The sequence below is a fragment of the Natator depressus genome, chromosome 1 (assembly GCF_965152275.1).
Source record: "Natator depressus isolate rNatDep1 chromosome 1, rNatDep2.hap1, whole genome shotgun sequence".
Lineage (NCBI taxonomy): Eukaryota > Metazoa > Chordata > Testudines > Cheloniidae > Natator > Natator depressus.
In genome coordinates, this window is record NC_134234.1 from 262,517,332 (window position 1) to 262,545,199 (window position 27,868).

At 44.4% G+C, this 27,868-nt stretch overlaps 2 protein-coding genes across 3 annotated transcripts in view; both read right to left on the reverse strand.

Moving 5' to 3' along the window:
- GAS2L3 (growth arrest specific 2 like 3) overlaps positions 1 to 6,001 on the reverse strand; it is a 33,332-nt gene extending 27,331 nt beyond the window's left edge. Inside the window, exons 1-2 of one of the 2 annotated variants that reach the window (XM_074941821.1) lie at positions 5,809 to 6,001; positions 4,560 to 4,779 (exon numbers count right to left, since the gene is read on the reverse strand). The gene's annotated coding sequence lies outside the window, so the exon portion shown is untranslated. The remainder of the gene's footprint in view (positions 1 to 4,559; positions 4,780 to 5,808) is intronic. The other variant, XM_074941822.1, reaches the window with a different exon arrangement.
- A 12,219-nt stretch (positions 6,002 to 18,220) lies between these two features.
- The window catches only part of NR1H4 (nuclear receptor subfamily 1 group H member 4), a 48,709-nt gene continuing 39,061 nt past the window's right edge, over positions 18,221 to 27,868 (reverse strand). Inside the window, exons 8-9 of the mRNA XM_074950970.1 lie at positions 21,350 to 21,463; positions 18,221 to 18,670 (exon numbers count right to left, since the gene is read on the reverse strand). Coding sequence (XP_074807071.1) covers positions 18,432 to 18,670; positions 21,350 to 21,463 — 353 coding nt within the window. The 3' untranslated portion in view covers positions 18,221 to 18,431. The remainder of the gene's footprint in view (positions 18,671 to 21,349; positions 21,464 to 27,868) is intronic.

Consider the following 27,868-nt stretch of genomic DNA (forward strand, 5'->3'; position numbering starts at 1 on the left):
AGGGATCCCAGTCTATATGAACCAAAATAGGGTGACCAGCTGTCCCATTTTTTGGGACTTTTTCTTATATAGGCGCCTATTACCCCCAATCCCCTGTCCTGTTTTTTCACAGTTGCTATCTGGTCACCCTAAACCAAAGCATTTACTGCAAAAATGAATAAGAACTCAGGACGTGCATCCTGGGGTTTGTCTGCGCTGTAACAGTTAATTCAAGTTACTACACTCAAGCCAGCTACCTCAAGCGAGCGTGATTGGCAACTCAGAGTGACTGGATCAGCAAAACTGAGTTGTTGTACCTTGAGCTGCTGCATCCCCACTGCATTATAAACTCCAGTTAGCAGCGCTTGACCTTCAGCCCACCTCCCTGTCAGGCCAGTTAGCTTAAGCTTAAAGCATCACTTAACTTGAGCTAGAGATTTGTATGTGGACAGGAGTTAGGGGAAAAACTCAAGTTACAGGTCAAGCTAACAATGCAATAAAGACAAGACATTAGTGCATTGTTTTAAATGTCAATCTATTAGATGCATTAAATAAGATGGGTAGTTCATACTCATTAGCCCTATAAGTCATTATGTTGCAAAAAGATGCTAAATTAGATACAAGCTATTCTGTAATGCAAGTTTACAAATCTGTCCAAAGTTACATATGCTGTAATTAGAGTGACCCATAAGCAGTTCAGACACTGAGCAATACAACAAAAGAGTCAACTCAACAGTTATTGGCATCTGAACTATAAAGGAGGTAGCCACTAATTTAGATGGATGTGGAAGCCAAAGCCATTTATAAACTCATTACAAAATGTTTGTATGTAAGACTGTCTCTCTCTAAATATAGGTTGAAGATTTAAATATAAAGCATGCTGGGGTGGAAGACTGCAACCCCCAAGACAGTCAGAAACAGACCATTCTGAAACTGATGGAAGTTTTATATTAGTTCTGACAGTATTGTTGGAACCCACATCCCTACAAAATATGTTCATTTTTAAATAAAAAACACAGCTTCTTTCCCTTCATAATGTCAGTTGGTGTAGATTTAATATATCCAGGACATCTTCATTATACATACTGACAATTTTGTTTTGTATGTTAGGTTCTTAAATGTATCAGAACAGATGTGATGCCTAGAGCGTGCTACTATATGTTTTACCACAGCAACTATAGCCTTCCAATTACATCATAGGAAACAAAACTTCTGCTTACTTTCAAATTGATTTCCTGGGGCGGGGGAAGGCCTCAAAGGCATGGAATAGAGAAAGAACCAAATTAGTCACCAGGGCTCAAACACCTTGGCAACCACCGATCTTTTCATCAGGGTGTATAGCAACCGTGCTCCTTAGGGAGTCCCTTTCTGGAGCCCTAAACAATGGAGTATACAGCATTCTGCAACTCCCAACTTTAATACAGAAGTGAGGCTCCTGAACTCATACAAGTCTCTGCATGACAGAGAAGTTCACTCAAGTCAAGGAGCATTTCCTGCTGGAACATGTCAGCTCAGCAAGCAGCATCTTTACAGCAAAGGTGTAACTGGTTCACTTGATAAGAATGGGTGTAGCCTGGGGGGCCCCGTGGCTACAACACAGCCAGAGCCAGCTAACATGGTTTCAGATACGTTTGGCCTGGACTTCACTGCTAAAAAAGTGTTTTTTACCTCCGGGTAACTAATGCACATGAGCTATCCTGAGGTAAAAAACACAACATTTCAATTTTACTGTGAAGTAAACAGCTCTATAGCCCCTCCACGGGTTGACGTCAGGGAGCTTACCTCACGGCAAAACTGGAGTGCCTGGACTTCACTGTCGCTCCACCTCAGAATAGCTCATGCACATTAGTTACCTCAAGGTAAAATGCGCACCTTTTTTAGCAGTGAGGAAAAGGCACCTCAACAGCACATCTCAATAGTGCTTTTCAATCACGGTAAGCTAACTGACTGATAAAAAACACCCTTTTTACCCAGCAAGGCAGGAACTCGGAGTGCAGCCCTAAAAGTCTCAGCATGTTGCTCTTTGGGTAGGCAAAGCCTGGCCATCCTGTTACATGGCTATAGTCAGGAACCAAGTAAAAGGTTTTAAAAGACCCCTGGCAGGAGCAGGACAAATTATAATATGGAAAACCTGCCTGTGTTTTACTTTGAAAATCCTTACACAACACTAGTAAGATTTCAGATGGATAAATCTATGCCTTAAAGTCCAAAGGTACATAATACTTTACATTTATATAGAGTTTCTGTATCCCAAAAGATGCCAAAATGTTTTACAAGGTAAAATGCAGCCCACCATTTTTCGGCACACTGAACAACAGGAATGGGAATTTTAGCCAAGGACATTTGCACAAACCACATTCCTATAAAATCAGTACTGGGATCAAGGGTCCAGGTAGAGAACACTGCACCCTGATTTTAAAGGTGTCTTCCAAAAGATCCCCGTGGCACTCATCTTACAGGATCCACTTCGGAAGGGCAGTATTGACCCGATTGGATTTGAACCTGTGGTTCCTGGGAGCCTGCTTTATCCAAGTTTGATTATTAAGGCCCTGAGGTGAATATAGCTGACCTGCTCAGCAATAGTGACCATAATGTAATTAAATTTAACATCGAGAGAGGGGGGGCCCGAGCGGGGGGAGAGAAATACCAAATAAGACTGCCACAGTAATACTGAACTTCAAAAAAGAGGAACTACACAAAAATGAGGAAGCTAGTTAAACAGAAATTAAAAGGAATCGTCACAAGAGTGACATGCCTGCAATTTGCATGGAAACTTTTTAAAAACAGCATAGTAGAGGTTCAAATTAAATTTTTTACCCCAAATTAAAAACAGTAAGTGGACCAGAAACATGCCACCGTGCCTAAGCGACAGGGTAAAAGAGGCACTTAGAGGCAAAAAGGCATCATTTAAAAACCGGAAGTCAGATTCTGCCTAGGAAAATAGAAAACAACCAAACTCTGGCAAGTCAAATGTAAAAGTGTAATTAGACAGGCCAAAAAAGAATTTGAAGAGGAACTAGCAAAAGACACAAAACTTAACTGTAAATATTTTTTAAAGTACATCAGAAGCAGAAAGCCTGTCAAACTATCAGTGGGGCCACTGGACGATCAAGGTGCAAAAGGAGCACTGAAGATAGATAAGGCCACTGCGGAGAAGCTATGGCTTACACTGTGCAGAGCTTACAGTGGCACAGCTTCATTGGTGCAGATGCTCTAAGTCAATGGGAGAGAGCTCTCCCATAGACTTAATTATTCCAGCAGAGGCAGGAGCTCTCCCACTGACATAGTGCTGTCCACACTGGCGCTTAGGTCAGCGCAACTTATGTCACTCATGGGCTGGCTTATTCACACCCCTGCACAACGTAGCTTAAATAAGTTGTGTACACAGCCTAAATGAAATCTTTGCATCAGTCTTCACTCCAGAGGATGAGAGGGAGATTCCCACACCTGAGCCATTCTTTTTAAAAGACAAATCTGAGGAATTGTCCCAGATTGAGCTGTCTATAGAGGAGGTTTTGAAACAAATTGATAAATTAAACAATAGTAATAAGTCACCAGGACTAGATGGCATTCACCCAAGAGAGTTCTAATGGAACTCAAATATGAAATTGCAGCACTACTAACTATGGTATGTAACCTATCACTTAAATCAGCCTCTGTACCAGATGACTGAAGGATCGCTAATGTAACACCAATTTTTTTAAAAAGGTCCCAGAGGTGAACCTAGCAATTACAGGCTGGTAAGTCTAACTTCAGAACCAGGCAGACTGATCATTTTGTTTCAACCAGACACATAGATGAACATGATATGTTTGGGAAGAGTCAACATGGCTTTTGTAAAGAGAGATCATGTCTCAAATCTATTAGAGTTCTTTGAGGAGGTTAACATATATGGACAAGGGTGATCTAGTGTATTTGGACTTTCAGAAAGCCTTTGACAAGGTCCCTCACCAAAGGCTCTTATGTAAAATAAGCAGCCATGGGACAAGAGGGAAGGTCCTTGCATGGTTCAGTAGTTGGTTAAAAGAAGGAAACACAGAGTAAGAATAAATTATCAGTTTTTCACAATGGGGAGAGTTAACTAGCGGGGTCCCCCAAGGATCTGCACCGGGTCCAGTACTGTTCAACATATTCATAAATTATCTGGAAAAAGGGGTGAACCATGAGGTAGCAAAGTGTGTAGATGGTACAAAATTACTCAAGATGGTTAAGTCCGAAACTGACTGAAGAGTTACAAAGAGATCTCACAAAACTGGATGACTGGCAACAAAATGGCAGATGAAATTCAATTGTTGATAACACGACACACGTCTATAAAAACATGAATGGTGTGGAGAAAATTAATAAGGAAGTGTTATTTACCCCTTCACATAACACATGAACTAGAGGTCACCCAAGGAAATTATTAGGTAGCAGGTTTAAAACAAACAAAAGGAAGTACTTCTTCTTTACCCAAGGCACAATCAACCTGTGGAACGCATTGCCAGGGGATATTGTGAAGGCCAAAAGTAAAAGTGGATTCAAAAAAGAATTAGATAAATTCATGGAGATCCATCAATGATTATTAGTCAGGGACGCACCTCCATTCTCTTGGGTGTCCTTAAGCCTCTGATTCCCAGCGGATGAATCACTGAAAAATAGCCCTGTTCTACTTCATTCCCTCTGGATTATCAGGCCCCAACCACTGTCGGAAGACAGAATACTGGGCTAGATGGACCATTGGTCTGACCCAGAATGGCCATTCTTATGATCTGGCGAAGTGAGCTGCCTTCACTTGCCCTCAGATCCAAATGTAGTCCCCTTGAAGGCAATACAAATACACATTATTTAAGTTTCATAGTTTCATGGTGTGGTGCGGTGCTGTCATTTCATTCTAGAGTTGTATATACTTTCAGAGAGAGACTAGTGTTTTATAAAATGTCCTCCAGCACAAACCTACAAAATACAAAGACATTAACAAAACATTACAATTGTAATTTTAAACATTCAAAAATCAAGAAATGGAAAAGTTCCCATGGCAATTTCCTCTTACCGCAAACTGAGATTTATGCTAGATACAACATATAAACTGAAAAAATATTTCTTATATGTAATTTTAGAGAATGGTTATGCTGTTTAATATACACCTTAATATACCATATGGTTAAAATTGGCAAGTTACAGTTAAAATGATTCCTCTAGCTTTTCCTTTGCCTGACTTTGAAGTACTTGATATTGATTATGAACAACCCCAGTCAGCTCAAAAGTGCACTTCATCTCATTGTACTTCAAGAGGTGTAGATCTCTTTCCACTGCCAGAGGGAGAGGCAAAGATCTCTAGCAACAGGAACTGAAGGGTGTATTGATCAAATCAAGAATGCTTAAAGACTGAGTTAGAACAGGTTCCAAGTCACATTATCTCCAAATCTGGATGATAATGATCATCATCATTGTTAGCAGCAACTTATTCGGAAGGTTAGTTTTATTTTCAATGCCAGTAAGATTCCTCATGGAAAGAGGAGACCTGTTCAATGAGACCTGTCACAGGATCCTGCTGCTGCGGCAGTTTGGCTGCAGGGCAGATGTCAGACAGCGCTCAGAGATTGTCTATCGCACTGCAACTCACACACCAAGAGCATCCTTCATGCTTTTTTTGCGCCGCACTAAAATAAATCATCCCCCACGCCCCAGAAGGAGAGACGCTTGTACACAGCCCCAGCTTTACAAATTCGCCGAGCGCAGTCCCCTCCCTCAGCCCCAGAGCGAGCGTGTGGGGTCGACAGCTGACCTCCGGGCTGCTCCTCGGATACAGCGCGGTCCCCGTGTGCCGCGCTGGGGGGAAGTACTCACAGACGGCAGCTGCAGAACTCGCGCTCCCCCCGTGCAGCGGCCTGGCGCGCTGCGGACACAGGCAGAGCCCTTGCAGCCGGGGCATCCCGCAGCTCCCTGCCCGGATTCATTCGCCTCCGCCCGCCCGCGCCGTTCGAAAGGCCCAATCGGGCGGAGCGAGGAGGAGCCTGGCGAGCCGGGCCGCAAGCCCTGGGCGTCGGCCACAGCCAGCCCCGCCCCTCCGTCGGGCGAGCCCGGCCTCGCCCGCTGCAGGGCCTTCCAGGCGCAGCCTCGAACCGCCGGTCGCTCCCTGGCCCGGGGCGGCTGCAACAGCATCACCTGACAGCCCCGTGCTGCTGCCTCCCCGTCCCCGGGCTCGGCTCTGTCCGGGGAGAGTGAGGAGGCGCCCGGGGAGGGGGAGGGTGTCGCTGCAGACTGTCCCCATGGGCGGGACAGGGTCGGTGGCCCATGCACCCTGCTCTTCTGCAGCCCCCGAACCTGCTGCAGAAGGGTGCTTTGTGGGGGAGAGGGCTAGTTCAGTGATTTGAGCATTGGCCTGCTAAACCCAGGGTTTAGCAGGCCAATGCTCCTTGATTGTCATGCACATTGTGGGGAGAGTGGTCAGTTTGGATGAGCTATTGCCAGCAGGAGAGTGAGTTTGGGGGGGGGGGTGAGAAAACCTGGATTTGTGCTGGAAATGGCCCACCTTGATTATCATGCACATTGTGGGGAGAGTGGTCACTTTGGATGAGCTATTACCAGCAGGAGAGTGAGTTTGTGTGTGTATGGGGGTGGGGGAGTGAGAAAACCTGTATTTGTGCTGGAAATGGCCCACCTTGATTTTCATGCAGGTTGTAAGGAGAGTGGTCACTTTGGATAGGCTATTACCAGCAGGAGAGTGAGTTTGTGTGTGTGGTTTTTGGAGGGGGGCGAGGGGGTGAGAGAACCTGGATTTCTGCAGGAAATGGCCCACCTTGATTATCATACACATTGTGAAGAGAGTGGTCACTTTGGATGGGCTATTACCAGCAAGAGAGTGAGTCTGTCTGTGGGGGGGGCGGAGGGTGAGAAAACCTGGATTTGTGCTGGAAATGGCCCAACTTGATGGTCACTTTAGATAAGCTATTACCAGCAGGAGAGTGGGGTGGGAGGAGGTATTGTTTCATGGTGTCTGTGTATATAATGTCTTCTGCAATTTCCACAGTATGCATCCGATGAAGTGAGCTGTAGCTCACGAAAGCTCATGCTCAAATAAATTGGTTAGTCTCTAAGGTGCCACAAGTACTCCTTTTCTTTTTGCGAATACAGACTAACACGGCTGTTACTCTGAAACCCAGGGTTGTGAGCTCAGTCCTTGAGGGAGCCGTTTAGGGATCTGGGGGAAAAAACTTGGGACCTGGTCCTGCTTTGAGCAGGGGATTGGACTAGATGACCTCCTGAGGTCCCTTCCAACCCTGATATTCTGTGGTGTGAGGATAACCTTCCCAATGAGAGCCCTCTGGGAACAGAGCAGCACTAGCTGCCTGAGTCTGCAGACACCAGAAACAATAGCTCCTACTCCCAGAAGGTGTGTTGCCTCCATCTGGTTATGCAGTCAGAGAATCATGTGCAGTGTCAATTTGATTGTTAGCCATTTCAAGCTGACCATTTTAACATCCAGCTAATGTCCCCTTTTCCAAGCCAACAGTTGTCTTCTACACTTCCCCGAGTGCCAAAGTCCCAACCCAGTCACCCCACCCACCCTCTGCTTCCCTCTGCCAACTTTGCAGTGCAGCTCTGGAATGTTCAGCATGACAAAAATTAAAAATGTAAAGACAGCACAAAAGAAATGAATGTAATAGCGAGACACAGGGATACTGTAGTGTGTGTATTACTCATTTTCACATTTGCTACAAATCCGAGTTTTTGAATTTTGCTGAAGCTGCAGCAGAGTCTACTGCTCTGGAGTGCCAAAGAATACTGGGGTCTTGCTGCAAAGTTTAGGTCATAGTTACTGTGGAGTACATGTGGCCTTGCTTACAGTTTCTTTCCACGATTACGGTGGGCAAGAAATTGCTGTGTGCTGTGCAAACTCTAGTCCAAGTGTGGGCAAACTTTTTGGCCCAAGGGCCACATCTGGGTATGGAAATTGTATGGCAGGCCATGAATGCTCATGAAACTGGGGGTTGGGGTGAGGGCTCTGGGGTGGGGCCAGAAATTAGGACTTCAGGGTGTGGGAAGGGGCTCGGGACTGGGGCAGGGGGTTGGGGTGCAGGGGGGGTGAGGGCTCCAGCTGGTGGTGTGGGCTCTAGGATGGGGCTGAGGATGAGGGGTTGGGGGGTGCAGGAAGGTGCTCTGGTTTGAGACTGAAGGGCTCAGAAGGCAGGAGGAGATCAGGGCTAGGGCAGAGGGTTGGGGTACAAGAGGGGGTCAGGAGTGAAGGCTCCGGGTGGCGCTTACCTCAAGCAGTGATTCCTGGCCAATGGAAGCTGCGGGGGCAGCACTTAGGGCAGGGGCCGCGTGCAGAGCCCCCTGGCTGCCCCTGCGTGTAGGAGCCAGAGTGGGGGAGATGCCACTGCTTCTGGAAGCTGTGCAGAGCTACGGCATGGAGCCAGACAAGCCCTGACCCCCGCTCCCTGGTGGGAGATGGAGGGCTGGATTAAAACATCTGAAGGGCCAGATGTGGCCCCCAGGCCATAGTTTGCCCATCCCTGCTCTAGCCACTATAAAATGGGGGAGGAGAGGGGTCATTTTGCTGTGGGTTTTACTTTCTTTACCCAAAAACATCATTTTCTAGCCTTGTCTGTTTCAACTGGTCAGAGAAGAGAATTAAATAATAGTACTTAATAAATACTAGTGTATACCAGCTAGATAGTATTAGTCCATTATTAGATGGAAATGGTAAAATTGTCCATAATCAGAAAAGCAGAAGTGTTAAATAGATACTTCAGTGCTGTATTTAGGACAAATCCAAATGATGTAATCGTATCATATGATGATGATGAAAGACTTCCTATTCCAATAGTAACTCAGAAAGATGTTAGACAGCAGGAACTAAAATTAGACATTTTTAAATGAACAGGTCCTGATAAGTTGCTTCCAAGACCTCACTGGACTGTTAATGTTGATTTTCAATAAGTCTTGGAACATGGAGGAAGTTCTTGAAGATTGAAGGAAAGTTAATGTGGTGCCAATATTTTAAAAGGATAAACAGGATGACTTGGTTAATTATAGGCCTGACATCAATACTGGGCAAAATAATGGAACAGCTGAGGACTCAGTTAATAAAGAATTAAAGGAGGGAAATATAATTAATGACAATCAACATTTTGGAAAATAGATCCTTTCAAACTAACTTGATAATTTTTTTATGAAATTACAAACTTGGTTGACAAAGGTAATAATGTTGATGTAATATACTTAGATTTCCATAAGGTATTTGACTTGGTATTGTACAATATTTTGATTAAAAAACTAGAACAATAAAAAATTAACACGGCAGACATTAAATGGATTAAAAACTGGCCAACTAACAGGTCTTAAAATGTAATTATACAGGGAGAATCACCATGACACAGGTGACACCATGACATGACACGGGCCATTTACCTCTGATCCCACTGAGGGTTACCAAAAGAAGAAGCACAGGAACAAATCTACACAGACACACCCCTAGAGCCCTGATCAGGGGTATTCCATCTGCTACCCAAGATCCATAAACGTGGGAATCCTGGATGCCCTATCATCTCAGGCATTGGCACCCTGACAGCAGGATTGTCTGGCTATGTAGACTCTCTCCTCAGGCCCGATGCTACAAGCACTCTCAGCTATCTTCGAGACACCACTGACTTCCTGAGGAAACTACAATCCATTGGTGATCTTCCAGAAAATACCATCCTAGCCACTATGGATGTAGAAGCCCTCTACACCAACATTCCACACAAAGATGGACTACAAGCCGTCAGGAACAGTATCCCCGATAATGTCACGGCAAACCTGGTGGCTGAACTTTGTGACTTTGTCCTCACCCATAACTATTTCAGATTTGGGGACAATTTATACCTTCAAACCAGCGGCACTGCTATGGGTACCCGCATGGCCCCACAGCATGCCAACATTTTTAAGGCTGACTTAGAACAACGCTTCCTCAGCTCTCATCCCCAAGCACCCCTACTCTACTTGCGCTACATTGATGACAGCTTCATCATCTGGACCCATGGAAGGAGGCCCTTGAGGAATTCCACCAGGATTTCAACAATTTCCATCTCACCATCAACCTCAGCCTGGACCAGTCCACACAAGAGATCCACTTCCTGGACACTACAGTGCTAATAAGCGATGGTCACATAAACACCACCCTGTACCAGAAACCTACTGACTGCTATACTTACCTATATGCGTCCAGCTTTCATCCAGACCACATCACATGATCCACTGTCTACAGCCAATCTCTAAGATACAGCCACATTTGCTCCAGTCCCTCAGACAGAGACAAACACCTACAGGAGCTCTATGAAGTGTTCTTAAAACTACAATACACACCTGCTGAAGCGAAGAAACAGATTGACAGAGCCAGAAGGGTACCCAGAAGTCACCTACTACAGGACAGGCCCAACAAAGAAAATAACAGAACGCCATTAGCCGTCACCTACAGCCCCCAACTAAAACCTCTCCAATGCATCATCAAGGATCTACAACCTATCCTGAAGGACAATCCCTTACTCTCACAGACCTTGGGAGACAGGCCAGTCCTTGCTTACAGACAGCCCCCCAACCTGAAGCAAATACTCACCGGCAACTACACACCACACAACAAAAACACGAACCCAGGAACCAATCCCTGCAACAAACCCCATTGCCAACTCTTTTTGCATATCTATTCAAGGGACACCATCATAGGGTCTAACCACATCAGCCATACCATCAGAGGCTCGTTCACCTGCGCATCTATCAATGTGATATATGCCATCATGTGCCAGCAGTGTCCCTCTGCCATGTACATTGGCCAAACTGGACAGTCTCTACGCAAAAGAATAAATGGACACAAATCAGACATCAAGAATTGTAACGTTCAAAAACCAGTAGGAGAGCACTTCAGTCTCCCTGGACACTCAATAACAGACTTAAAGTGGCAATTCTTCAACAAAAAAAAACTTCAAAAACAGACTTCAATGAAAAACTGCAGAACTGGAATTAATTTGCAAACTGGACACCATCAAATTAGGCCTGAATAAAGACTGGGAGTGGATGGGTCATTACAAAAAGTAATTTTCCCTCTGTTGATCCTCACACCTTCTTGTCAACTGTTGGGAATGGGCTACGTCCACCTTGATTGCACTGGCCTCGTTAGCACTACAAAAATAATTTTCCCTCTGTTGATATTCACCCCTTCTTGTCAACTGTTGAGAATAGGCCACTTCCACCTTAATTGAATTGGCTTCATTAGCACTGACCCCACACTTGGTAAGGCAACTCCCATCTTTTCATGTGCTGTAATGTATATACACTGCTTCCTGTATTTTTCACTCCATGCATCTGATGAAGTGGGTTTTAGCTCACAAAAGCTTATGCCCAAATAAATTTGTTAGTCTCTTAGGTGCCACAAGGACTCCTTGTTGTTTTTGCTGATTCAGACTAACATGGCTGCCACTCTGAAACATGACACAGGTGTGTTTCTAGTGGTGTCAGGCAAGGATCAGTTCTTGGCCCTACACAACTGAGCATTTTTATCAGTTCCTTGTAAGAAAACATAAAATGATCATTAATAAAGTTTGCAAATGACACAAAGATTGGGAGAGTGGTAAACAGGCCCGCTGACGGACGGGCCAAAGGGGGCAATTGCCCAGGGGTCCGCATGATTTAAAAGGGCCTGGGACCCCGGTCACTGCTGCCGGCAGTGCAGTGGGGTTAAGGCAGACTTCCTGTGCACCCTTGCTCCGCACTGCTCCCAGAAGTGGCTGGCATGTCCCTGCAGCCCCTGAGGAAAGAGTCTCTGTGCACTGCCCCTACCTCGACCACCGACTCCGCAGCTCCCATTGGCCGGGAACTGCCGCCAATGGGAGCTACGGGGGCAGTACCTGTAGGCAGCGGCGTGCGGAGACTTCATGGGCCCCCGCCTAGGAGCGCTGCAGCCAGAGCGGTGTACCGGTCGCTTTCGGGAGCTGCCCAAGGTAACCGCCGACCCCCTGAACCGCTCCTGCACCCAAACTCCCTCCCAGAGCCCGCACCCACATCCCCTCCCGCACCCAAACGCACTTCCAGAGCCCAACCCCACATCTCCTCCCTCACCCAAACTCCCTCCCAGAGCCCAACCCTGCACCCCCTCCTGCATCCAAACTCCAACCCTGCACCCCCTCCTGCACCCAAACTCCCTCCCAGTACCTGCACCCCTCACCCCCTACTGCACCCCGACCCTGCCCCAGCCTGGTGAAAGTGAGTGAGGGTGGGGGAGAGCGAGCGACAGAGGGAGGGGGGATGGAGTGAGCAGGGGGCGGGGCCATGGAGAATGGGCAGGACAGCGGCGTGGTCTCAGGGAAGGGGCAGGACAGGGGGTGGGGCAAGAGTATTTGAGTTTGCACGATTAGACCGTTGGCAACCCTACCGGACGGGCATATGAAAGCCCTGGCCGTGCTGGAAAAGCGCATCCAGCAGCCACTGGGCACCAGCCAGCTCAGGCACAGCACCGCCCAAATGTCAGGCGGACCGCGTCCCTGTGGCTGGTGCATGCGTGGAGGCCCATTGACTGTTCTGCCATGGGGCCTGGAATTACTGTCAACGGGCCTTGTGGTAAATAATGGGACTTCACACCACAAATTAGGTCACTAATACAGAGCTATCTGTATTACTTGGTAAACTGGGTGCAGCCAAACTGTGTGTTTTCATATGGCTAAATGTAAATGTATACCTCTAGGAACAAAGAATGTAGCCATACTTACAGGATGGGAAAGCAGTGACTCTGAAGAAGATTTGGGGCACAGGGCTGACAGCTCGTGACAACCAGGTAATAATCTCATGACCCCCAGTTTGAAAAGCCCTGCTCTAATTCAAAGAGGAATTAATTCAGTGTCATTCCATGGCCTGTGTTGTGCAGGAGGTCAAACTAGATGATCACAATGACTCTAAGAGCCCCTCAGTGCCCACTGGCAGAAGGCCCACTATAGTGTAACTCATATCAGGCCTGACACACTCACTACCCACAACACACTATTGTCATAATATATATCTAAAAGGTGGCTTTCTTGTAAGGTGTTTCATGTAAACTGGTGACATGCTGGCACCGAAAGTCATTGCATGAGGTATATACGGGTTGTGTACAAAAAGTTATATGTGGGTGCTGGAAATATGTTCTTAAAATGTGTTTGAGAGGCAGAGCAGATGTTGAGCCTGCCATAGTCATAGCAATGTGGACTCCCCTGCATGACTGGCTTGATTATAGGCAGAGGACAGTGAAAATACATGTATATATCAGGTAAATGAAGCAATCAAGCTAATGAGCAACAGAGGAAGGAGTTTAGTGAACTCACCAGAGGTCAGGATTGCACCCCAGGAAGCCTTCAATGGACTCTGGGTAATTTATAAGGGTATCAAAAAGACATTTTACTGATCCAGGACTAGGGGACATAGGGTACCACAATCTGAGCCAATCCCCTAGTCTGGAGGTATAGTAGTCTGGATGCTGGTAACTTGATATAAATAAAAAACTGTACAGGCAAAAGATTGTAACTTGCTAAAATTAAGTTTTAGTCACAGAGGGCGTGTTTTGTTTATAGCCTGTCTCTTTTGTTCTTGTTTAGTATCATTTACATCTCTGGTCTTTAATAATAAACTTATCCTTGGTTTATGACAAAACCATCTCAGTACTGTGTATTAAAGTGAAGTGTAAGTCTTCAACTAGCCTAACAGACTGATGTGTGCTCTGTCTCCTTAGAGGCAGCGAATTTAATAATTTCTGGCAGCGTCACAGTAAGAGGGCCTGGATACTGCAAGGAGACGTCTCTGAGGAACTTGGGAACTGGGGTTCACTGATTGTTACGGCAAGGCAAGGTTTAGACGGGCAGAGTCTCAAGGAGTTTGCTGGCAAGCAGACAGGCTGACACACAGTTTAGCAGCATCAAAGCTGCTGAGGCAATGTGGTAATACAATGACTTAAAGTTCTGGGTGTGCTGAGCAGAATGTCAGCCTTATAATCTAAGGATCAAATAATGTTTGAAAGCAACTCTTGTTCCCTAGGGCAGCAAAGGTGGGAGTGCTAGCATAAACAGGGCACAGGTGTTTTCACCAGTCAGTTCTAACCCTGCTCAGAGCAGATCTAGACAATTCCGCTGTTGTACATGCTACACCCACCAGTCCTACGCCTTATGGAGCAACAAAAGTGACTGTGCAAAGGTGGAGATTTTAAGAAAACGCTTAGGTTCCAATCCTGAAAATACGTATGTGCAAAGTCCTGTTGAAGTCAATGGGACTATTCACAGATATAAAGTTAAGCACATGTATACATCTTTGTGGGATGGAAGCCTTAGTTGTAGATAAGGCAATATTAGCCACTAGTGACAAAGGGGCTCAAAAACATCAAAGAAAAAAGCACTCCAGCCTAATGGGTAATGGGGAAAGGAGTGGGCAGGACAAAGAAGAGGATATGTTTGTATTGTTACTACAAAACATCTCGGACAAAAGACCACTTCAAAAAGTTATAAATGATCTGTATCAGTAGGAACCCTGTTTTAGATTAGGATAATAATATTGTTCTGCCACAACTTTAGTGTTGCCAACTCTCATGATTTTATCACAATATTTAGTGGTTTTTGTTACAGCTTATGTTATCTGAATATGTGAAACTTTCAGTTTTGTTTTGTTTTTTAAAAAAGTATCCAGCCCTCATGATTGTGAACAAAAACTTGAAAATTTGAACCCTAAAGGGGCAAAGACCATAATATAAATAATCCCCCCCTCCAAAAAAACCTATTTGTTAAAATCTCATTATTTTTAAGCTAATTTCATAATTTTGGGGTCCTGACTCATGATTTTTCACTGCTTGGGGTTATCAGAACTGCAACTTCTACAATCAAATGTTTAGTCAAAGCAATTAGATAGGAACTGGCAGGACCTAATAATAATAATAATAATAATTAATAATATAACAATAATTTACCTGTATTACTAACAGTATGTTGTTATTAATAGTTTATTACAATATTTTAAAATTTTTAGTTAAAATTCTCTTTTTAATAAAAAATTCTCACCAAAAATTGTCAATATTTACTATTTTTAATTATCATTTTTCATGTATCATTTTCCTTTTTAAAAACAGAATTTTTTTAAAGAAACAGTTTTTGAGAAATATTTCAAAAATAGAAAAAAAATTTTTGAAAGAACATGCAGTCTAGAACAGTGGTTTTCAAACCATGGGTCACGACCTAGTCCTGGGTCGCAGAATGTAAGGCATTGGGTCCCATCGGCAGTGCTGCCCAGCTAAAGCAGGGTAGTCCCTACCTGTTCCGACACCACGCTGCGCCCCGGAAGCAGCCAGCAGCAGTTCTGGCCCCAAGGCAGAGGGGCCATAGGGCTCGGCACGCTGCCCCCTTCCCGAGCACCGGCTCTGCACTCCCATTGGCCGGTTCCGGGGTGGGGGCGGTGCCTGCGGGCAAGAGCTGTGTGGAGCTGCTTGTGTACTTCTGCCTAGGAGTCGGACCTGCCACTGGCTGCTTCCGGGGCATAGCATGGTCCGCAGTGCTAGGACAGGCTGGAACCCTGCCTTAGCACCTCTGCTGCACTGCTGACTGGGAGCTGCCCGAGGTAAGCCTGCGCCCCAACCCCGCACCAATCCCCTGCCCCAGCCCTGAGCCCCCCCAAACCCCTCATCCCCAGCCCCACCAGATCCTGCACCCCCAGCCCAGAGCTCTGACCCCCTCCCTTACCCCAACCCTTGCCCCAGCCCAGAGCCCCCTCCCACACCCTGAACCCCTCATTCCCAGCCCCACCCCGCAGCCCTCACTCCCGCACCCCAACCCTCTGCCCCAGTGAGCCCCTCCAACACCCCAAATCCCTCATCTCCAGCTCTGCTGGGTCATGGGCATCAACAATTTTCTTCAACTGGGTCTCCAGAAAATAAGTTTGAAAACGACTGGTCTAGAAGATGAAGAGAATGAAAATAATTATGAAATATCATGATATTTTTTCATTGTTTCACCAGCTCTAGGTATTAAAACTGAAAAATCAAAACTAGTTTTTGTACTTTTCTTAGTAAAACCAGGCTCACCTCTTTCTAGTCAGTTTCATCATGTACTAGTGCACTATTCAGTTTTCCACCAGCACAAAGGAATTTATCGAAACACTGGATTGTTTGCATGTTCTTCTGAAAATCATGAACATTTTTTAATTTATGTTAGATTTTGTAACAATTATGTACCCAACAATGTGAGGTCTAGATCCTGCAATATGATACCCTCTGCCTGCTTGAAGCCCTATTGATATTAACAAGGCTCTGCATGGGCACAGGAATTGGGGTCAGGAAGGAATTTTCCTCCAGGGCAGATTGGAAGAGGCCCTGGAGGTTTTTTGCCTTCTTCTGTAGCATGGGGCATGGGTCACTTGCTGGAGGATTCTCTGCTCCTTGAAGTCTTTAAACCACGATTTGAGGACTTCAGTAACTCAGACATAGGTGAGAGGTTTATTGCAAGAGTGGGTGGGTGAGATTCTGTGGCCTGCATTGTGCAGGAGGTCAGACTAGATGATCATAATGGTCCCTTCTGACCTGGATATCTATGAATCATCCCAAAACACCACATTGCAGGATCAGGGCCTAAATTTGAGGCCTAAACTATTTAAAGTGACATACGTGAACGATTTTAAATCTACTCAGTTAAAAAAATTAAAATTAGTTTATGTTACTACACTACCCCATAGCCCCACCTTGGCAATTTTTATGGTTTTCTAATTGTATTTTCATATTTTAAAAAGGGTTTTCTTTCCCTTGTTTGCTGTGTAGAAGACCTGCAGAAATAGGAGGTGAAACTGGTTAACTGACTAAACAGTGAAAATAGTGGAAGTTAAGGGGCAGAAAGTGCCATCAGATCCACAAAGTAAACAAACTGGAGAAAGGTTTCAGAGTAGCAGCCGTGTTAGTCTGTATCCGCAAAAAGAAAAGGAGGACTTGTGGCACCTTAGAAATGGCCCATCTTGATTATCACTGCAAAAGGTTTTTCCGCCCCCCCGCTCTCCTGCTGATAATAGCTCACTTTACCTGATCACTCTCGTTACAGTGTGTATGGTAACACCCATTGTTTCATGTTCTCTGTGTATATAAATCTCCGCACTGTATTTTCCACTGAATGCAACCGATGAAGTGAGCTGTAGCTCACAAAAGCTTATGCTCAAATAAATTGGTTAGTCTCTAAGGTGCCATAAGTACTCCTTTTCTTTAAACTGGAGAAAGTAGAGAAAAATGCTTATTTTCCGTGTTTCAGAGTAGCAGCCGTGTTAGTCTGTATTCGCAAAAAGAAAAGGCACCTTAGAGACTTAGAGACCTTGTGGCACCTTAGAGACAAACCAATTTATTTGAGCATAAGCTTTTGTGAGCTACAGCTCACTTCATAGGATGCATAAAGCGGAAAATTCAGTGAGGATGTTTTATACACACAGACCATGAAAAAATGGGTGTTTATCACTTCAAAAGGTTTTCTCTCCCCCCATCCCACTCTCCTGCTGGTAATAGCTTATGTAAAGTGATCACTCTCCTTACAACGTGTATGATAATCAAGGTGGGCCATTTCCAGCACATATTTTCCATGTAACCTTTGCTATATTACTCTTGGATTTTACTTGTAACATTAGAGAGGATTGTGATTTTCAGATTTACAGTGTCCCTTTAATAGTGTCCCCATAAAATTAGTGCTACATTTATTGTATTAGTTTTAAGAATGATACCTGTTTCTAAGACATCAATAGTGAGATTTAGCTCAGAGCTGCTGATCACGGATAGCTATTTCTGTTATGTAACCTATTGTAAAATAGGATAGTCTATGGTGGAATTCCACAAAATACACAATGTTATCTCAATTTTACTTGTGAATATTGATAATGCAAAGAGAACAAGAAGTTACATATTTATGGCATGCAAGAAATAGTTCAATAGCCTGTTTTGAGGCTCTTTCCATTTGCTAGAGCCAACTGGTTGTCCACCATTTGAGCAAATAAGAGCTTGGACATCTCAAATTAACACATTTCATGGTTAAAAGATAAAAGTATGTCGAGGCATAAATCATTTCCATTAGTTTATTACAGTAAATATTTGAACAATGTCCTTTAATACAAAAGGTCAAGCATAATAGTACTGTGATGAACAAATATTATGAAAATCTGCATCACCCATTTTAAAAGAAAGAACTGAAAAATATAATCATTCATTTCAGAAGGAACTAATAGGGTATCTCAGTGATGCTGAAGATTATCTTTTTGATCTGAAAGTATAAATACAGGGAAAGTTGTTCTATATTCACATGTGAAAGGCTGATAGTTACATAACATTCAGTAAATAATGAACAAAGTTTCTGTATGAAATCCTTTGTGTGTTTTCTTTGTGTGTAAAAAAGAAATAAAGAAAAGTTAAAGAAATAACTGTTGAGTAGTTCTATGAAAATAAATGCTATTTGGTCCTTTAAAAATATTTATCACTGCACATCCCAGATTTCACAGAGAAGAGGGGTAAATTTATGATCATTCACTCTCCATGACATCAGCATCTCTGCATGATGATGGTTAAATGTCCGTAATTCTGTAAGACGGCCCAGAAGACATGCAAAATGTTGAGGGTTATCAGTGTGGTAAAGTTTGCAGAGTTTTTGTAGAACTTCAAGGAGTGGTTCTTGAAGTCTTTCCACAGACTCTCTATCCTTTATGTATTGTCGATCTGGTTTGTTTTAAAAAGAATAAGGAAAAAATAATTGGCAAGTATGTACTTTTGTACATTGCAAACACTTCTCTGAATCTCTTATGAGAAATGGATGGACTGCAGCCTAGAGTATGTAATATTAAACCTTTTCACCCTAGCATAGGGCAACAGTCAAACCTGCCAAAAAGAATGTTTCAAGGCAAGAGGAAGCGTAAGGATCTCAGGACTTGTCTACATGATGCATTAGTGCTCATCAGCGGGGGGGGAGGGGGGGGGAGGCTGAATTCTAATATGCACCAGTGTATCGTGCACCAATTGTCTTTGTGGATCCTACTGGTGCACGCTAAAGTTCATCAGTGTGCTTTGTGCATTAGAATTTACACCCCAGCTGGTGCACACTAATGCACTATGTAGACAAGCCCTAGTGTTGCAATTATGATTGAGACTGCTCTTTTTAATACATACTCCCTTCTTGCAACCAATCATAACTAGCAAAAAAACTAATTTTCAGGCAGAAGCTTCTCATGCCAGCAGCTTGGTCTTCTGGGGACAATAACTTGGCCTCTTTTTAGTTTGCTTCTTTTTATTACAGGAAAATACACACACAAATTAAATAATAAAACAAAGCTGATCCTTCATCTTTTACTCATTTAAAATTATGAAATACATCCCAGTACAGAGGACCAGCACAAAGCTCTAAGCAATGATGGAAAACATTTTTCCATCAAAACTGTTTTTCTAGCTAAAATTGGATTTTTAACTAAACAATCTTTTTTGTGAAAAGTTTTAGCTGTCGATGGATCATTTTAACTTCAAACACTAAAAGCTTTTTATTAGAAAATGTTGCCACCATACCTCCGAGGCATTGTAATTCAGGTTCCTTGTGTCGCCGTTCTCCTCTATGGGCTGGGCTCCCCACCTTGACTACATCTCCCATGATGCACTGCAACCAGGAACTCTCATGATACGTTGTGAGGGCTCACCAAGAGGGGAAGAAGTCATGTATCATGAGCTATGTAGGCCAGCCAGGGAGACGGGCCCATAGAAGAGAATGAGGGCATGAATCATCCAAACTACATCTTGCATTCAGCAACATGGTGGCATTTACAAATCAAGATTTCTAGTTTTCAGCTGAAAGCTTTTGGTCAAAATTTTTTGGTTTTCATTGTTCTTCCCCATCTAATTTTTTTTTTTTTGGGGGGGGGGGGGTGGATGACTCTTTTCCTGGCCATCTCCTGGTACCACCATGGGCAGCGGGTAAAGCTTCCTCTCGGAGAGGTTAGCTCCCCATCCCACCTCTTCTGCTCACAGTCCCGCCCACACTCCACCCCAGGCCCTGCCCCTGCTCTTCCCCAGACCCTGCCCCCTCCCCAGCTGGGTCCCCTACCCACTGGCACCCCTCCTCTCCTTTCCCCCTCCTCCCTGCTCGGCCTCCCCTGACATTGCTCGATGGTCCCTCCTCCCCCACTCCACTGCTCAGCCCCCTCCCCACTCGCTGCATGCATCCCTTCTTCTCCTCTCCCCTCCTTGCTTGGCCCATCGCGGGTGAGCGGTGGTGGGCAAGCGGGGAGGGGGCTGAGTGGGGAGGAAAGAAGGAACTGGCAAGTGGCAGTGGGCACCTCCAGAGTGGGGGGTGGAGAGTGCTGGAGAGGAGCAGCCAGATGGAGAACATCAAGCTTTTATATGTGCCATGCAGGTTCCTGGGCAGCTGAGGAGGTGGTATCTGCTACTCAGCTTCCCGAGTTCATCAGTAATCTCCCTGGGGAGTCCAAGGGACCGGGGAAGCTGAGTAGCAGATACCGCCGCCTCAGCCGCCCGGAAACCTGCATGGCGCATAATAAATAAGCAAAACCTTCCCGTGGAAGCCCATTCCCAGAAGGGAGGGAAAGAGGCGGGGCCACCACAGCCCAGGCATCTGGTTCAGCAGCGGCTGCGCCAAGGGAGGCTTAGCCTCTCCTGGCTTGTTATACCCACCGATCCATGGGCACCAGTAAGAACTGTACTTAGAGCTTGGTTTTTGCCATATTGCATGTTGGAATGGGAGTGACTGCCAAGTTATGTGAATAAGTAATTGGTCCCTATTCCAGCCATTTTATGACCTGTATGCCTTGTCCCAGAATTCTCCTGTACCACTCCTGTGATGGAAGGCCTTTGGTACCATAAAACTTCTTCGTATGTTTTGGTGAAAGCTGGAATAGGAACAAGTAGTAATAATAGTAAATATATTGTAGTAGGACCAAAGGCCTTAATTGGGATTGGGGCACCATTGTACCGGTGCTATATAAACATAGAAAAGAGAAAATCCTGGTCCTGACGGAGCTTACAGCATAAAAAACGGCTACTTTCCCTCCCCTGCTTCTGCCTGCAGGTTTTCTACCATGTACTTATGATATGCCAGCCAGAGTTTGTTCTTCAAGACTTAATCCCTTTGCTGCTGGTTCTTGAGCACAGTATACATGATGTGGAAGCTTCCTTTCAAAGTTCTGATGTTCCACTGAAATCGCAATGGAATGTTAGGACAGATTTGCTCAGATATATCATCAACACTTGGGAGTTTTCCATACAAGAGAAAAGAAAAGCCCTTTCTGATAAGCAACAATATCTTAATTTTTATTTAGCTGCTACAGGCAAGTCATTTTTATGATTTCCTGTATGTAAAAATTATTGTCGACTATTGAATTTAGAAATAGAAATTACCTGGAGTTAAGATAACTATTGCTGTAAGTAGAGCATACTCTTCTTCTGTCATCTTCAGTTCTCCAACGCTTTTATAAAAACCAAACATGGGGGTTATGTAATCATCAGCGATACCTGTTAAAAAATTCAGTGATATAATCAGATTTTTTAAAAATATACTAAAAATAAATAGTTTTATCTGTGGCCCTCTTGGCCTAAGCAGCTAGCCAAATATTTGGGCCTTTGCCAGGTTGTTTCCGTTAAAGGAGAAATTGGTGATAGTCAGTATTTCTTTAGTGAAATCCTGTTGACTCCCAAAGAATGTACACAAAGTCCTGTTTTTGTGAACACAGTAGGAACAAACAACAGGAGACAGTTTCTTTGCTCATGGTTTCCAAGCCTGCCATTCCAGTGAGTCCTGTGCCCCAAAAAGCTCTGTCTCTCTCTCTTAGGGCCACATTCATGACTGCATCTGTCTGTCTGCTGGCTTTCTGCATCCAATACACGCAGCTTGCCAAATAATCCCCTAGCCCCTGCATTTGCAATCAGACCCAGAAAAACCTGTCAGGGTATGTCTACATTGCAGTTAAAACCCCACAGCTGGCCTGTGTCAGTTGACTTGGACTCATGGGGCTCAGGCTAAGGGGATATTTAATTGCAGTGTAAACACTCAGGCTGGTATCCTGGCTCTAGGACCCCGCAACAAGGGAGGGTCCCAGAGCCTAGGTTTCAGCCCGAGCTTGAACATCTACACTGCAATTTTATACCCCACAGCCCAAACCTGTGAGCCTGAATCAGCTGACATGGGCCAGCCATAGGTGTTCTATTGCAGTGTAGACATACCCTGAGTTCACCCTGGGGGTCAGAGCCAAGGGCATTATGCTGTGTGACAATTGCATCTGTAAGGTATTTGGACCAAGGAACAATGACACTTTCTGGCTCTCTGATTATTATTTGGGCCAAACCAAACAGGAGCATCCTAGACAGCATCCTAGACAGTTAGTAGGGAAAGAAGGGTATGTAGCTGCTGCTAGCTTCCCAAACCCCTTAGAACCTGTGACTGTGCCAACCTCAGCTGGTTCATTAATCTAAGAGACTGGTGTTCTCCCAGAAAAAAGGGAATCCCGTGCCCAATTCCTGCCCCTTCTTTTAGAGCAAGTATGGTATGTTTGTATATGATCCTGATGGGCAGGATCCCCAGGGAGAATAACATGATGGGGAAAGGAGTCCAGGAGAGCTGGCTGTGTTTTAAAGAATCCTTATTGAGGTTACAGGGACAAACCATCCCGATGTGTAGAAAGTATAGTGAATATGGCAGGCGACCAGGTTGGCTTAACAGTGAAATCCTTGCTGATCTTAAACACAAAAAAAAGCTTACAAGAAGTGGAAGATTGGACAAATGACCAGGGAAGAGTATAAAAATATTGCTTGGGCATGCAGGAGTGAAATCAGGAAGGCCAAATCACACCTGGAGTTGCAGCTAGCAAGAGATGTTAAGAGTAACAAGAAGGGTTTCTTCAGGTATGTTAACAACAAGAAGAAAGTCAAGAAAAGTGTGGGCCCCTTACTGAATGAGGGAGGCAACCTAGTGACAGAGGATGTGGAAAAAGCTAATGTACTCAATGCTTTTTTTGCCTCTGTCTTCATGAACAAGGTCAGCTCCCAGACTACTGCACTGGGCAGCACAGCATGGGGAGGAGGTAACCAGCCCTCTGTGGAGAAAGAAGTGGTTCGGGACTATTTAGAAAAGCTGGACAAGCACAAGTCCATGGGGCTGGATGCGCTGCATCCAAGAGTGCTAAAGGAGTTGGCGGATGTGATTGCAGAGCCATTGGCTATTATCTTTGAAAACTCATGGCGATCAGGGGAAGTCCCGGACAACTGGAAAAAGGCTAATGTAGTGCCCATCTTTTAAAAAGGGAAGAAGGAGGATCCTGGGAACTACAGGCCAGTCAGCCTCACCTCAGTCCTGGAAAAATCATGGAGCAGGTCCTCAAGGAATCAATTCTGAAGCACTTAGAGGAGAGGAAAGTGATCAGGAACAGTCAGCATGGATTCACCAAGGGCAAGTCATGCCTGACTAATCTAATTGCCTTCCATGACGAGATAATTGGCTATGTGGATGAGGAGAAAGTGGTGGATGCGTTGTTCCTTGACTTTAGCAAAGCTTTTGACATGGTCTCCCACAGTATTCTTGCCAGCAAGTTAAAGAAGTATGGGCTGGATTAATGGACTATAAGGTGGGTAGAAAGTTGGCTAGATTGTCGGGCTCAACAGGTAGTGATCAATGGCTCCATGTCTAGTTGGCAGCCGGTATCAAGTGGAGTGCCCCAAGGGTTGGTCCTGGGGCCGGTTTTGTTCAATATCTTCATAAATGATCTGGAGGATGGTGTAGATTGTACCCTCAGCAAGTTTGCAGATGACACTAAACTGGGAGGAGGGGTAGATACGCTGGAGGGTAGGGATAGGATACAGAAGGACCTAGACAAATTAGAGGATGGGGCCAAAAGAAATTTGATGAGGTTCAACAAGGACAAGTGCAGAGTCCTGCACTTAGGACGGAAGAATCCCATGCACCGCTACAGACTAGGGACCAAATGGCTAGGCAGCGGTTCTGCAGAAAAGGACCTGGGGTTACAGTGGATGAGAAGCTCGATATGAGTCAACAGTGTGCCCTTGTTGCCAAGAAGGCCAATGGCATTTTGGGATGTATAAGTAGGGGCACTGCCAGCAGATTGAGGGACCTGATCGTTCCCCTCTATTCGACATTGATGAGGCCTCATCTGGAGTACTGTGTCCAGTTTTGGGCCCCACACTACAAGAAGGATGTGGAAAAATTGGAAAACGTGCAGCGGAGGGCAACAAAAATGATTAGGGGACTGGAACACATGACTTATGAGGAGAGGCTGAGGGAACTGGGATTGTTTAGTCTGCGGAAGAGAAGAATGAGGGGGGATTTGATAGCTGCTTTCAACTACCTGAAAGGGGGTTCCAAAGAGGATGGATCTAGACTGTTCTCAGTGGTAGCAGATGACACAACAAGGAGTAATGGTCTCAAGTTGCAGTGGGGGAGGTTTAGGTTGGATATTAGGAAAAAAATTTTTCACTAGGAGGGTGGTGAAACACTGGAATGCGTTACCTAGGGAGATGGTGGAATCTCCTTCCTTAGAAGTTTTTAAGGTCAGGCTTGACAGAGCCCTGGCTGGGATGATTTCGCTGGGGACTGGTCCTGCTTTGAGCAGGGGGTTGGATTAGATGACCTCCTGAGGTCCCTTCCAACCCTGATATTCTATGATTCTATGATTCTGTGACTCTTGGGTCTAGAGACCATGGGCTTGATTCTTATTTATGCTCAGGCACCTTTACAGCACTCTGGACTTTAATTACATTCAAACCCACTTTATCTCCTTTACACTGTGCCTTAGTGCACTTGAGAATCAGGCCCAATGAATTCATGCCTTTTTTATCGGAGCGCAGGGTACATTATAACTTTCATATTAAAATAGGGCTGTTGCAAGATTGCTTAATACAGCTGCCTGAAGCTGTCTGATGGTGGGCGTCTGGGGTGTGTTTCGAATTCCACACCAGTGGTTCTGCAGTAGCAATGCCAGGGCAGTTAACCCCATAGGTTTGAAGGAAGGGATCCTACTCTATTTCCAAAAGTGAAAACTTTGTGACTTGTTCTTTAGTTATCTCAATCCCTAGGAGGAAACGTATTTCTGAGTTTTGAGCTAATCTTGGCTAAAAGTTAAGGCTTTGGGTGGAAACCACTGTGGTTTTTCATGATTTACACAAAAAGGAAGCTAAACTTTGTAGTTTTAGTCACATTTTGCTTTGAGGTTTGGAGATTGTTCAAACCCGAAAACTCAAAGTGAAAATCAGTGGATGCAAAGCCACAGGAAGCAAAATCGAAAAATTGAGAGGTCACTTGACTAAACTATGATTAGTCACTTTCTGCTGCTGCTATAGGAATAAACATTTCTACTGTTTGGAATAAACTAGCAACAAAGAACACACTCTTTGGAGAGTAAATCTAACCCATGGTGCACACTGTAATTAAACATATAACATTAACCACCTGTGTTAATTTCAGGTTACGAACTGCAATACTGAAGCTCTTATCACAAGTTTTCACATAGTCAGGCCCTTTTTAGAAGGGTCAGAATCAATGAAGCAGAAATGTATGACGAGCGTCCGCTTGTCATATGTGAGTTAATTGTACTCTTGGGGCTTCAAAAACAATGAACTACAGCCAGAGCCTCTAATTTTCCACTGTAATTTTTCTCATAATTATCAGAGTTAGCTATTTAAAATGTTGAACAACTGTTTCACTAAGCTTTCAGGTCCATCTATTCCTTTAGAAAGAGAATGCTTTTTAAAAGTACCACTATGATTAAATATGACAAAATTAAATGCCAAAGCTCATATGAAAACTGAAAAATGTAAAAGATCTGTACAGTTTAGCATTGGCGGTTGCCAGAAAGAACTCCCCATTGGAAGTGAATGGCACAAAAATGACTGCATGACGGTCTGGGAGCAAACCAAATATGTCCAAATTTGTTGTGCCATTAGATTACCATCATCTTCTTGATTGGAAGCATGGAAAATAGGAGAGGGAAGGGAGAATCCTAGCAAGACTGCCTCCTTCCCACTCCTGACTCATTGCTCTCCCCCCGTTTCCTTTGTTGCCACCTCTCCTGATTGTCTCATGACATCTGGTACTTCAGCCCCTGCAGTCAAGTGATTATATGAGAATCCCAGCTTTTGTTTTTTAAAAAAGTTTCTAGCCCTTATGGTTGTGGAGAAAAGCTTGAAAACATGACTAGAGGGTACCCCAGCGTCTCAAAAGCTAGAAGGCAAACAAAAGGAGCCCCAAGTGTAGTTTATTCTAAAATCTCATGATTTTTCAGCCAATCACATTTTTTGGGGTGCTGACTTGAGCTTTGAATGGTTGGCATTGGTGGTGATGAGTTTCTGCGCTGTTTTCTTTAGCCTCTCTGATACACAGTGTACCCAAAGCAAAATAAAAATGACAACAATCAGAGGTCCCAATTCTGGAGAAGGATGTAGTCACTCTGCACCATGCCAGCAGTGGAATCTGGATCTAAAACAGGCATAGGTGGCCATGGAAAGATCATCCCAGGGTAGAGAGATTCTCCAGTGGCTCCTACATAGGGGGAAATGGCTGGGGTTTCCCTGCACCTTCTCTGATCCATGGCTGCCTTATCTGTCTTTATCTGCCCATTGACAGTTTGGGCATGACTTAGAGCAGCAGAAGACCAGCCATTTATGTAATGACCCAGATCTACATGAGCCCAAAAGCCACCTTTGCCCACCCCTTTCCTCATCTCTGGGGCTGTGCTGTGCACTCCTCGGCCCATCTCTCTATTGCCCACCACATTGTGTAGTCATTTATAACAGTGCAAAGTGGGTACAGAACACCACCATTCAGACGTGATAGCATTTTACACTCCTCTTGTTCTGGGATAGATGTCTGCATGGTTTATTCACCTCCCTGAGCAACATAAATTATGCTAACATAAACTGTAGGGTAGACATAGCCTAGGGTTTCGTCTATACTACAAAATTAGATTGATTTAACTATGTCAGTCAGAGGTGTGAAAAAATCTACACCCCTGAGAGGCATTGTTAAACTGACCTAATTCCATATGTAGATAGTGCTAGGTCAATGGAAGAAGTCTTCCACTGACCTATTATCATCTGTCAGAGAGGTGGATTACCTACGCTGATAGGAGAATCTTTCTCATTGGTGTAGGTAATGTCTATGCTGTGTCGCTGTAGTGTTTTCAGTGTTGACAAGCCATATATGCCTGTACAGTGCCTAGCACAATGAGGCCCTGAGCTCAGCACCACTGTGATACAAATAATAAATTTTATAATAATAAACAGGAAAGGGAGGAAAGAATGAAGAGGAGTGTTATAGTATTAGAGAGTATGCTTACGTTGATACCAAAAAGAATAGAATTTTGAAATGTTTCACTAGTCAAATGAAGCAAGAGACTATTGTTAGGTAAATATGTAAAATGATAAGCCCCAGTGGAAGAGGCTTTTCTGGTTTTGTTCTATTCATCTTTCTACAGACCTCTTCCACACTATTTCACCATGCACTAACTGCTGTTTCATCACAAGAGGGAGCTGTTTTCTTATATGACTGAAAATATTTCAGTTTGGACTTAATAAGCCCCATCAGAAAAAAAAATAGAGAGAAATGTTTAAAATGCCTGATTGTTCTTTTTTTAATTGCTATTATGAAATATAGAGGTGGTCTCATCTCCCTTCAGGTGCTTAAGAAGCAGATTATAGGTGGCGTTTGGATATTAACTAGGGGGAGTTATGGGACCTTCTCAAATGTCACTGCTGCAGTTTGCAGTTTAGAAGTGAAGCCAAGACATATTGTGTTTGTAGTTTTATTCTAAATTTTTAATTTGATTTTAAAAGTCTTTCTGGCCTCACCTAGAACAGAAAAAATAAGGACAGGTTTCAGAGTAGCAGCCGTGTTAGTCTGTATTCGCAAAAAGA